The sequence below is a fragment of the Ischnura elegans genome, chromosome 3 (assembly GCF_921293095.1).
Source record: "Ischnura elegans chromosome 3, ioIscEleg1.1, whole genome shotgun sequence".
NCBI lineage: Eukaryota > Metazoa > Arthropoda > Insecta > Odonata > Coenagrionidae > Ischnura > Ischnura elegans.
The window spans coordinates 26,504,996-26,517,905 of record NC_060248.1 but is presented as its reverse complement, the minus strand read 5'-3'; the positions used below and the strand labels follow the sequence as shown (position 1 = coordinate 26,517,905).

Sequence of the window (12,910 nt, the reverse complement as noted above, 5' to 3'; positions counted from 1 at the left end):
ACGTCAAAAGTAACTACGTCGCAGATTTCAGAAAACCACTCTCGGCCCACCATCAGCCCATGCCTCTGGTGTTTTTTTTTTCGTTTCCAAGATCACACAGACCATAAATGATCGTCTTCGAAGGAAAATATCAAGTTACACGAGAACAATTGAAGCGTGTTTCATCCCTATCCCATCATAACCGGGTAACCTTTTTCGGCCTCCCTACTTCAGTTCTCCGTTTCTGGAGGAAAAATGGTAGGTGAGTGATTTTCTGGGTCTGAAGGTGCTCGATAGCTGTGGCAATAGGATGACATGCACGAGATTTAAAAAAGAATGAGACCAAACGCGACGCATTTCTGACCATATTTCAGTTTTTTTCCGCTCTAATTGATTGCCACTACGTTTTCTAGTTACAACTAGACTATACGAATATTCAAAATTATCCAAACATCACAATTTTCAAAGAAACAAGCATATAATTAGCCCGCTCAAACAATTATAGACAGACTGGAAACGCCAACTGCTTACCTATATCATGTAGCTCGCCTGGCTGCTCGGCTTTGCTTTGAAGGCAACGACGCACAGTGGGCTGAAATCGAAAAAAGCTGGCCAAAAATCAAAATATCGACTTTTTCATTTCGCACCGGGAATAGTGTGTCATTATTTTAGAATATCCAGAGCATGCAAAACTGGAATCGATTTTTTTCTAAATAAATTTTTTAATTTTTATAGCTGGCAAAAACTCAATAAAAATCTACGAAATCTTGAGTGTGCTGTTTTTGCGAAGTTCGGTGTTTGTTCCCCAAGCAATGAAATACAATTAAGAATTTGGAATTTTTGAGGATATTTATAGTACTGAGACGTACATCGTAGTATGTCGCCACATCACAAATTCTGACATGTTTGTCCCTGACTCCCTCATTCGTGGTCTCGTTGCTTGAAAGACGGAGAGATCACGCTCCTTCCCCTCTACCTCTCATTTATGTGCTTCTGCTACCCATCCCTTCCTCTCGAGATTGCTGTGGGGTCGTCTAGTTCTGTTCTCGCACCTCATCGCACGTGAAGGTAATGTTGTTCTAAACATTGTCAATTATGTCGCAGATTGCACACTTGCAATTTAATTTAATGATATATTGATAAAAAATTTCACTGTGTTGAAACATTTTTATTGAGATAAGGAGAGCTCAACATATGCCATGTGTTTGCCCTGTGGCATGAATCTAGCATGAGGAAGTGCAAAATCAACTAGAGATGGGTTGAATAGCAGATTTCTCGAATTCGAATATTAAATCATTGCTCGAATATTCGAATACCTCGAATACTAAATGATGAATGCTGGAATATTTGACTCGGTTGCCTATGCAGCAGGCAACACAAGATTTTGGGGAGTAATTTTGATTTCCTTTAAATGATTCGAACAGGAATTAAGCTGATTAATGAATAATTTAATTTTATGGAAACAATTGGGCATATAATTAATTCAACTAACATTGCTTTACCCCCACTCCTGCTGCCAAGTGCTAGCTGACAATCTGAGGCATTTTGAAAAATACAAACTCTTTTCCACCGGATTTTCTTCAATTATTTTCAGTCCATCTTTGGGAGTTCTCACGAGATAAGAAGATCAATTGGAATTGCTATCAGGGAGAAACCAAATATTCTGAGAAAATATCCCTTTGTCTGGGACTGTAATAATAAAGATTTATAGCACCACTCATAAATTGTAACTTGATATATGTTTTCGGAAAAAAATACCGCATCAACTTCCGAGAAGCTCTGCTGCTCATATCGAGTTTCGCCAGAATGCTAAGTCTCCGTCGTATTTTGACATTTATTTCTTTGCGTAAAATGCTTAAATAAACTCAGAAATACGTCGTGTTTGGTCTTATTCTTTTTGAAATGACGCGCACATTACTAATATTTCAATTCAATAAAGGTGTAACATCAATTGACGAAAGTCATTCTTAGACACCTTTTGTGCTAATAGATGACTCATGCAGCGGTTGACCTCCACAGAAATGGGGAACTTCGAAGCTGGTAGGAAAAAAAAGGTCAGTGGGGGAGAAAAGGGAGGGCACGAAACACGTTTCTATTGTTCTCGTGTAACTAGGTATTTTTTTCGAAGCCAAGGCCTTCGTAATATGATCCCTGCGCGAGCTGTGACTTTTTTTTTCGAAGAAGAGGAAAGCCTCAGAGGGGGGCTAGTGCTGAATGGAGAGGGATACCGGATCTTGGGAAATGCGCTAATGTAAGTATCCTGCGGTACTCACACAGCAGTTGACCTCCAGGAATGGGGAACTTCGAATCAGGTAGCCAGAAAATGGTCAGTGGGTGAGAAAAGGGGGGAGGGCGTGAAACACGTTTTTATTGTTCTCGTAACTCGATATTTTTTTCGAAGCAGGGGTCTTCGTAATGCGATCCCTGCGCGAGCTGGGACCTTTTGTTTGATTTCGGAGAAGAGGAAAGCGTCAGAGTGGTTGAGGCGAGTGCTGAATGGAGGGGGATAGCGGATCGTGGGAAATGCCCTATGGTTGCTATCCCACGGCACTGAGGTTCTCCTGGTGGGGGGAATCGGGGATTTTAGGATTTTTTCACCTGACCATTTTCGGTTCCCCTCTTTTTTTTTCACCGCTAAAATCCACGAATTTGATGTAATTCGTCAACTTGCGTAAAACGGCGCTGCGAGCACTAAATGACTACAGTTCTCTACATTTTTCCGAGTCAACTACCAACAACGTGCGTGCGACAGTGTATGACGCGAAATTCAAAGTATTCGAGGCGGTACTTTTCGCATAACTATTCGAAATCTCGAATATCGAATACTTTCTAGTATTCGAGGTATTCGAGTATTCGCGGATACTATTCGCACATCTCTAAAATCAACCTCACCACAACTGAAGCATTTTCGGGTGAAAAACAAGTCGGCATGCTATAAGAAAGTGACAAAATGCACAGGAAACGAGTGTGACAAAATTTTAAATGCTATCAATAACCCGAAAGCTTATAAAAATTTTGTAAATCAATTAAAATAATAAAATGAGTATAAAAATCTAACTAGCATTCCTTTGATTGCATGTACCCATTAGAAACTTGAATAATTACTTAGTATTATAGCAGGCAACTAAAAATGCATTTGGATCCAAAAATATCTGAAGATCCGACACCTGAAATCAAGTATCTGATCCGGATTCGAAAAAATCTAGATCTTTCCATCCCTAGTTAATTTTTTGATTCCATTCCATACAAAGAATTCTTTCAATAAATAGGAATTTTCGCTTGGAATGGATGAGCCCACTCTGAAAGACTTTCATTTGCACCCACATCACAGTTCAGCTAAATTGAAAAAAAGGCAATGCAGCCCTTAATTAAGAATATGTAGCATCTTTTCTCATATTTGTAATGATTAAGGTACTACAGAGCACTCAATTGAAAGAGTAAGATTACAACATTGGTATCACCAATAAATTATTAGCCCTAATGAAGGCTGATTAAGTTCACAGATATATTGGTGTAATTCAGAAAGGAAGATCCATTTTATTACTTCCTGACCAACACTTCAAAGAGAACACATCTAAGTTTTAAATAATTGGTAGATAACATCATTCAATATTACCAAAAAAGCTCACAGTGACACAGAAGCATTCTGCTTACATGCCATTTTTCTTGTGTAATTTAAAAATCAATAAAGTTAGAGAAAAATTAATTTTTCATGCATCTGTGGCATACAGTTGAGGACCTCAAATCCAGAAAGCTTGGGACCGAAGGGCTCCTAAGGGATACCAAGCCTTCATAGTATATTTAGTAAATTAATTAATTAATACATGTGCTCAGGCTCTTGTACAGTGGAACCTCGTTAAAGTGAGTACGGGCTATAGCGACACTCCCGCTATTACGAGAGATAGCCGATGCACCGTCAATTCACCCTATAATATGCGTGTTAAAAAATTCATTTTTACGAGACCCTTTCGGTGTTGGCTCTCGCCATAGCGAGGGTTTCACCGCCGGAAGACTTTCATCAAGACTCCTTAACCTCTGTAATTGCTAGCGATCTGTTAGAAATGAAGTTAATGGAGTGCTCAGTCTCAAATTTATGTGGTAAACTGTCGTTCGATAAATATAATAATTGACGAAACAATGCTTTGCATGATTTTTATTCAGTGCGGCGCTTATAAATTGTTTGAATAGTTAGTCGTTATTTGAGTAAGGAAATTTAGTGATGCAAAGAAACATCGCCTTTCGTCTGGATTTATGCTTACGTTTATCGGATAGATGTTTATCTGTCGCCGCACCACTCCTGTTCCTGTAAATCTGTTCGCAAGAGGTATATTGGCTATTACTTGCTCCACCTCCGGTAAAGCGACAATTCGCTATAGCGAGTGTTTATTAGTGCACCGTGGGGTGTCGTTATATCGAGGTTGCACTGTACTTGATATCCTTATGAGTCCCCGACAAGGTTCTTAGCGTATGTCCATAGCATGTGCTAACTTCCTACTCATCTCAGAACAAGGCTTGGAGAGTGGTGCCACGAGGTGGCAAGTCAAAACACTACGCAGAAGAATTTTCAAATGTTCTGGATTTCGGGTTTTCCGGGTTTCTGGATTTAAGGTCCTCAACTGTATTAGCAAATGCAACACCCACTAAAAGAATATTATAGTGCAACTGCTCAATCTCAGAATGTGGCCATTCAAGTTATACAAGATTGGTATCGTGGAGGGATAAGGCATCTAGTATTGTAAGCCCGATTACAATATGCATGGCCTGTACAAGGTCTCACACACCTTTGCATAATTATGTAAGCAAAGAGCATTAATAAGGCATATGTATTCTATTAAATAGATTCAATCATTTGAATTACAGTGGAAAACCCTGAATATGATTCGATCTCAAATGAGCTTGTGCATGGACATCCATCATGTAACCAGGCCTACAAGAATACAAAAAATAATTTTCTCAAATAACCTTTCAATGTAATTTCCATTAGTTCCTGCATGGCTTCCGATGCTTCCAACCTCAAACTGCTCATAGCACACTTCATTGTTTCATTGTTGATGACATCAACATGTTCTTCACGACAGCACACTAAATCATTTTCTTCAACTGCATAGCTTGAGAATATTTCCACGAAATGTGCTGTAGTAGGATGGGCCAACTGCCATTTCAAAAATTTAAGTATAACTAGCTCCATAGTGATGAAGTCTGTAGGCGCAAAGTCACTATCCAATTTGTTCTTCAATACTGAAATTTTAGGTATATTTGAATCCAACTCTTCAAACTTGGCTGCAATAAAAATATAGCACAGAAATATTATTTTTGATGCATCAAAAAAATTAAGAATGCATAATTACATTTTAGTGCCATATTAATTAGGTGAGCAAATAAAGTTAGTCAAAATTGCGAACACGTAAACTCAAAATTTATGTAATACATACATGGAAATTTAAAATATTCAAAATGCCTGCAACTAAACTGGAAATGGAAGGAAATTTACTTCTACCTTTCCTCAATATGATCAGAAACTCACCATACAGCCCTGGTTCCAAAGATCAACATATCCATGGCAGCGTGATCATGAATCCAGGAAAGTTATTCGCAAAGACATGTAAAAACCACTGCGCAATGTTGGGAACTACATTGTCAGGTACCACAACCCTCAGTTGTATCGTGCACAAGTTGCCCAGGAGGCAACTCCTGCAGGATGAGGATCTGTGATCACGGAGCATAATCATACATCATGAAGCTTGGAAACCAGGAATATGGATCTCCTGTAATGCCAACTGACCCATGATCACTCATTTGCATATTGCATGCAGCACTTCTGGAAAACCAGGGATTTACGCAAGAATTTTAAAAATTTGGCTTCCATTGAAAAAAGGTAAGTTTTTTTTTAATGCTCAGAAAACAGTAGCTCCACTTCAATGCCATTTCTTCAAGAACTTCTCCAAACATTAACATGAGAATCTAACAATTAAGGAATAAAATATAATGAATGTACATCCCGGAGAATAACTTTACAACATATTAAACATATTGATTGAAATTCATTCATCTTCTACACAGCTTAATAATTGCTCCAATCCATCTCAATAACAATGTGCCATTTTCAAGGGGGGGAGCCCACTAACTAAATTTAGTTGGCAGATGACTCATTTTTGTTGAAATTGACTGAGGTAATTTAAAAGCTGTGAGGAATGTACAAATTAATAAGTGCAATGTACAAGGCTTTTATTTAACATGTTTAATGTAAGGAAATTCCACAAAGAATTGCCTTTATCCATTAATTTAACTTTACAATAGTTGTCTAAGCACCAAAAATTGAGATAGAAAAGCTCTGCTATTTTCATCATTTTTAAGACTTACAAGAAATTCAAAACCACTGTTGGTATCACATACATGAAGAGATGACAAAATCAGGAGTTGAAACCACAAAAATGTATAAAATTGTTTGGAATCAGCTTGCATTTGTTCAATAAATTTTTCACTGGGGAGGGCTGTGCCAAGGGTGGCTAGCTTCACTTCAAGTCGATGCTAGTTGAACCTTTCCACAGTGTTTTTTGCTAGCAGTCACAAGACTGTTTGTTAAATCACTTCCCTCCCTTTATCTAATTAAGCAGAAAACAAGACTCCCAAGGCAAGTATAAACAAACTTCAAAATAGAAATAAATAATCAGTAACTTTTACCAGTGATAATTCCAATACTTGTCAGCTGCACATGTAAACTGTGTGGACAGTGTTTTAAATATTCTGTAATTCTTGAACTAAGCAAAATAAGTTTTCTTTAACAATAATTTTTGATGCTCATAAAGTTCTTCTATGGAATAGCATTTATGAGAGTCTGTTCCATCATTCCATTGATCCTCATGCCAATTCATCGAGAAGTTCTTGAAAAAAAATAAACATTCAGAGTGGAACTACTTTTTTCAAAGGGTCCAAAAACCTTAACTTACCTTTAACTTTCACAGCCAGACTAAAAAAATGTTAAGGTAATGGTGAAGCTGATAATATTTTGGAAAGGTAGCAATAAATATTCTATCATTTCCAGTTCAGTCCAAACGATCAATTAGATAGAGAGATTAGTAACAACACTTCAAACTCAAGTATCTTGGCTTTTCGCAAGGACAGTAAACATGATGAAAAATGAAACACTAATTAAAATATTGTCATCCATAAAAAATCTCTCAGAAATGGCAACACTGAAAAAAGTATAAAAAAGTGAAAAATTGTGATATAATATACATTTCTAAAACAATATTTGCATGAATCGATTGAGCTACACCAGACTGGAATGTGACCTTGAACATGAAGAATGACAACAAGCTTTGCAAGGCTTCAGGAGAGTTATTATCAGCAAGGAGGTACGTATGTGACAAGACTGCAGGGGCACCTTCATTTCACTATGCAGCATAAAAAAAGAGAACATCTTGCATCCCACTACAGAGTTAATCATAGCAACAGTATGCTGGAGCATTTCTTCAATCCAGTGAAAGTGCAACCTTCCTCACCATAAATATCTTAAGCCCAAAAATATGGTGACATAACATGCACATCCCACAAAATGCAATTAGTAAAACCATACATGTAGCATAATTGTCACCATTGAGGTAGACATAGGGCATCAACCACTGTCTTTTTATAATAGTATTCTACCTATTAAGGAAGGTTTCCATGGAGTACCTAAATAGCAATCTGGGAGTCTCCCCATCCTTCAAGCACTTCCCTCTTCAACTCATAATAAGGCCTACTCCCTTACATTCTATCCTAAAATCCTATTATTTTCCCTCTCCCTCGTTTACCTAACAATCTACCCTCTAACACTGTTTTCAACATCCCCTCCCCGCTAAGTACAGTAGACCCTCGTTAATACGAACAACGTTATTAGAAAGTCATTGTTATTACGAAGTAAATCGTTGGTCCCGACGAAAAGGTCTACCCAAGTTTAGAAAAATAAGCGTTATTACGACATTTTCGATTTTACTAAATTACGAACCTCAGTCCCGGTGATTACAAAATGAACTTTATTACGAAGTTCCACGGATAAGCAACGGCATTAAGGTAGATATTTACCACACTAAGTTTTAATAATAGCGTCAAATTTAAGTTCTTCTCGTGTACTGTACACAAGAGCGTCAATTATGGTTCTTTATTCAGTTTACACGCAACATCATATAATAAGCTTCATTCCTGAGGAGTCATGGTGACCCACTCATAACCGCTCGTAAATAGGACATACAATTAGTCCACTTCTTACGCACATTCGATTTATGAATTTTCAGACATACGAGCATTCAAAGTTTTGAAATCTCGAATATGGCGCTTTTCGATTTGGCCGATTCTACGCGGTGTGGCATTGGGAAACTCTCACTGTGGGCACAATAAGAACAAAGTATCATTGAATCCGGTGCGAATTTAGGAACCGTTCAGCGTTTAGCCCGTTCTTCGTCACCTCGAGGAGCTAATTTTTCGGCTCCGGATGCATCACACGCCTAGCTAGATCAGTTCGTCATAATCGTGAGTTAGCACCAACGTATAATGCAGTGTTGCATTGTGAAGGATAACCGTACTCCTCGTTTCCTTGCCTACAGTCCGGCCGGCGAGAGTTTTCCGATGACGGCACAATAGGAGGGGCGGATAACCCTGCACCAGCACAGTTTACAGCCAATCGTTGTCCCCCAAACGCACCTAACACCCTCGTCTAGTCATACAACGTTGTCAACTGCATAAGGAGCACTGAAATAAGTCTGATTCACCAATACCACCCCTTTCTTCGAATCACCAAAACAAGTGATTCTTCCTCTATGTCCTTCACGATCGTCGTCCCTTCCGGCTCCTCTCTTCCGGAACCCTTTGTAGAGGTTTCCCTTTCTTACCTGGCAGCCTGACCCCCTACCCCGACCTACATCATTCTGCCTGTCATCGGACAACTCTCGGCGGCCGGACTGTAGGTTTATCAACTTAAGAATAAAGTCTTGGACGCATCTAGTTCGTGTATCGGACTTGCTGTAGTCGGGAAGTTAATTAACCCTCGATTGCGTCATTCCACATTCTTCTGTTGAGAAACTGAAACGAATTTCACTGTATTTTATATATTTCCCCATAATTTTATCGCATTTATAATATACTACTTTTTTCCTACGATTTCTAAAAAAATGTTCGTACGAACTTCGTTATTACGAACCTCCACTTTTTCGGGCCCGAGAACTTCGTAATAACGAGTCTACTGTACTGCCTCCATTCATACCTCCTGTCTCCTCCGTATCTCATCTAAAAGCTGCCTCTTTCACCCACCATGTCCAGCACTTCATCATTCCTCCTCCTCCCCATCCACTTCACCTTCTCTATTCTTCGCCACACCCACATCTCAAATGCCTCCAGTATTTTCTTCTCCTTCTTCCTAAGTGTCCATATTTCTGCACCGTAAAGCGATCCAGATCAGACTCTTCACTAACTTTTTCTTTAAACTCTTACATAACAATCCTCTCAGCTCCTTCCTGTTCATGAATGTCTCCTTTGCTAGCGTGATTCTCTTTTTGATGTCCTTACTACTGCATCCGTTTTCCTGTAATTTGCTGCAAAAATAGTTGAATTACTCTACCTGCTCAAGTTTTTTCCCATCTACTTTTACCTTGAGTTTCACATTCCTTGATTGCAATGCTTTAAAAAACCTCTTTATCTCTATTAGGGATCTCATTATCACTAATGCAGCACGAGTTGACTTCCCTTTTCTAAAACCAAACTCATTTTTGCCCAAATATTTGTTTGCCGTTACCTCCATTCGTCTGTTCAATATCTCCTCCTCACTACCACTTCTGCCGCATTCGATATTAGGCTAATAGTCCTATCATCTCCACATTCCACAGCTTTCTCCTTTTTTTGGTAGTGGAATAAGAACCTTCTACACGAAATAGTCAGTGACCAATATCCCTCCTCATAGATACTGTGTACTAGTTTGAAGAACCTTTTATGATAATATTTCTTGATTGAAGCTTTCGCGGCTCATGGTGATTTAAAAAGAGTGACATACGGGTGTATGTGCGTGTCGTAGTGGACATTACCCCAACGTTTCGCGACCGACTGCTGGTCACTTCTGGAATGATGTTGGGATTTGGTTTTTGCTGCCTTTTTATTCCAGGTTATTTTCAGGTTATTCACTTTTATTACTATCCCCTCAAAAGATTCTTTAAAAGCTCACGCAGGATATAGTCCACGCCTATTGACTTCCTAGCCTTCATGTCATGAACTACTCTCTCTATTTCCGAATCTAATATTCCCGGCCCAAGATTATCCTCCTCCACTGCACTTTCCTCCTGTAATGTCAATCTCTCCGGTCTGTTTCTTCCATCATACAGATCCTCCACGTATTCCATCCATCTACTCTATACCTCTTCTCCCTCAGTTAGCATCCTCCTACGTTTAGCTTTAATTTTAGACATGGCTTGTCCTCTTTTGCCGCCGATAGCGACTTAACTTTGGCATACAAAGAGCCTACTTCTCCATCGTTCTGGAACTTTTCTATATCCTCACACTGTCTTTTCCACCATGCCTTCCTTGCCCTCTTCGTTTCATGTCATAATCGATTATGTATTTAGTTCCCTATGTATTCATTTGTCCTGCTGTGGTCACGTTCATCCACTTCCTTCTCTCCTCCATTTCTTTTACCATTGACTCCATAACCCAAGGCTTCTTTATCCTTCTGCAGTCAACGTAGCCAATTGACTTCTCCGCCACTTTGACTATTCCCGTTTTAATATCATCCCACCCTTCCTTTACAGTCTGTGTACTTCTAATATCTTGGATACTGTTTTCCACTAGTTCCTGATATTCTCTCCTCATAGTCCCCCTTCAGCACCTCCACATTCCATTTCCTCACCTTCCTAACTTTCATAAGCCTTTTTGAATCTCACGTTACATGTCATGAGCACTAGGTTGTGGTCTGATTCTGCATCCGCTGCAGGGAAGCTGCGCGAGTTTTTCACACTATTCTTAAACCTCTGTCACCCCATGATGTAGTCTATCTGCTATTTCCCAATATCCCCTGGACTTTTCCATGTGTACCTTAGCCCTTTATGATGACTGAACTGCGTGTTTGTGATTAATAACTTGTCTCTCCAGCAAAATTCTACTGCTTTCTTTCCCCTCTGCATTCCTATTCCAAAATCTCATTTTATCACAGATTTATACAGCAATAAGTGGAAGCTGACACAAATATTTTAAATTTCCCTAGTCAGTATTTCAAGGTCCATACCAACTTCCCCCAATAATGTCTCTGGTTATTCCCTCATTTCTAATCCATTTTTTTTAACTTAAGTACCCGACGTTTTACCAACGGCAAAGCAGTCATGCATGCAATGGGAATTTTATGGAAAACTGCAGCCAGGCACAAGCAAGGTGAGATTAAGTCAAGGGCAAGAAATAAAAGTCATAATTAGCAGGAGTAATAGGAATTAAGTCAAGTGGTGATAAGTTGGTGCTACCTCAGGCTGCCCAGCCAAGATGACTATAGAATGCCTACCTCACCACTTACTCTGCACAGCCATAATCCACATGTTCAACCATTAGTTAAATATTCCCCCACCAAAAACTAATTTTCCTGGCATTTTCATGATTTTCACTCCTGATTTTAATTTCTCCTAATAATAAACTCCTGAAACGTATGACCGCAGACCGAAGGTGGCACAATATGTAGTGGGTTACTTTCTCCCCATTTAAAAGTATAAGAACGGCTGTAAGTTCACTGAATACGTTGGAGTTTGCATGAATGTATGAAACAAAATAGAAATGACTATTTACAGTTCATACATTCGTTCAAGTTAGAATGAATTTTTGCTTTCATGCATTCGGACACAAACTATTGCCTCTTAAAATATCTGCTATTCACTGGTCTTCATCATGCAGAGTTCATGCTAAGCTACCACAACAGATGTTCATGGACACAAAGCGACTGTTTCTGTGGATAGGGGGGAACTCAAATAGCCCACAGCAACTCGCAATAATAAGTAAAATATTTCCCATGCATTTGTTACGTTACCACAGAAGCAACCTTGTTCAGGAAAATTAACTTGCACCTTAATTGTGCAACGGCAAGAAAACAATGGCAGGTTTCTCCATACAACCCCAAAGATCATACAAGCAACATGCAAACCTGCTAGTAGTAAGCAAACAATTGCCAACAACTTAAGCTTCGAGGGTTCAATGTCGTGATTGTCCATGAAAATATCTAGGACATACACAGCCAAGTGAGATGTCGTGTTTTGTAGTTTCAGTCGCTCTGACAATTTCTGAATCCAGGATATCAGTTGTGGCCTTTCGTGAATCTGGAAAATTAGAGATTTCAATCTCAATACCTAAGTCATGTTCCACAATTTGACTGAGAAATAATGAAATATCCTTTTACCTGCGGTGACCGGCAAAAAAATTTCTTCCTTCTTCTTTCCTTCAGAATAAGAGCCTTTATCACATCCTTTGCATATTCTCCACGACATTGCTCGTCCAAGCTCCTGCTATTATTGTGATTTCGTTTCTCCATACCTTAAGCGATTTCATGGGGATCAGAAAAATAAACAAATGTGGGTAAATCCCGAGAAGAGTGATGCTTTGATAACATAACTAGGTAAATGTTGCAGACAAATATGAAATAGTAACTAGTGGAGTAACCAACTTTGAGTCATTGAGACGGGATTCAATTTTTCACGAGTTTGTCATCACAACAGTAGATTTTCCTAAAATTTTCTTGTCTCTTACCTCCTTTTGGCTCCAAAATAACAATTGAATGCAATCGCTATTGCCACAATCAAATTGAAACGATTAGTGAACTAAAATTTGCGAATAATTCTTCCCCATTTTATATACGCTGACCTTCCCACATCATTTCAATAATTAATTGTATACCCTTCAAGGCAAAACTTAAGCACTCAAGACAGTTTTGAACGGCACT

At 38.9% G+C, this 12,910-nt stretch overlaps 1 protein-coding gene across 2 annotated transcripts in view; it reads right to left on the bottom strand.

Annotated features, from left to right (window-relative positions):
• LOC124155570 (cyclin-J) overlaps positions 1 to 12,910 on the bottom strand; it is a 20,879-nt gene extending 7,969 nt beyond the window's left edge. Inside the window, exons 1-4 of one of the 2 annotated variants that reach the window (XM_046529518.1) lie at positions 12,718 to 12,910; positions 12,371 to 12,504; positions 12,119 to 12,290; positions 4,942 to 5,259 (exon numbers count right to left, since the gene is read on the bottom strand). In XM_046529518.1, the coding sequence (XP_046385474.1) occupies positions 4,942 to 5,259; positions 12,119 to 12,290; positions 12,371 to 12,502 (622 nt within the window). In that variant the 5' untranslated portion in view covers positions 12,503 to 12,504; positions 12,718 to 12,910. The other variant, XM_046529517.1, reaches the window with a different exon arrangement.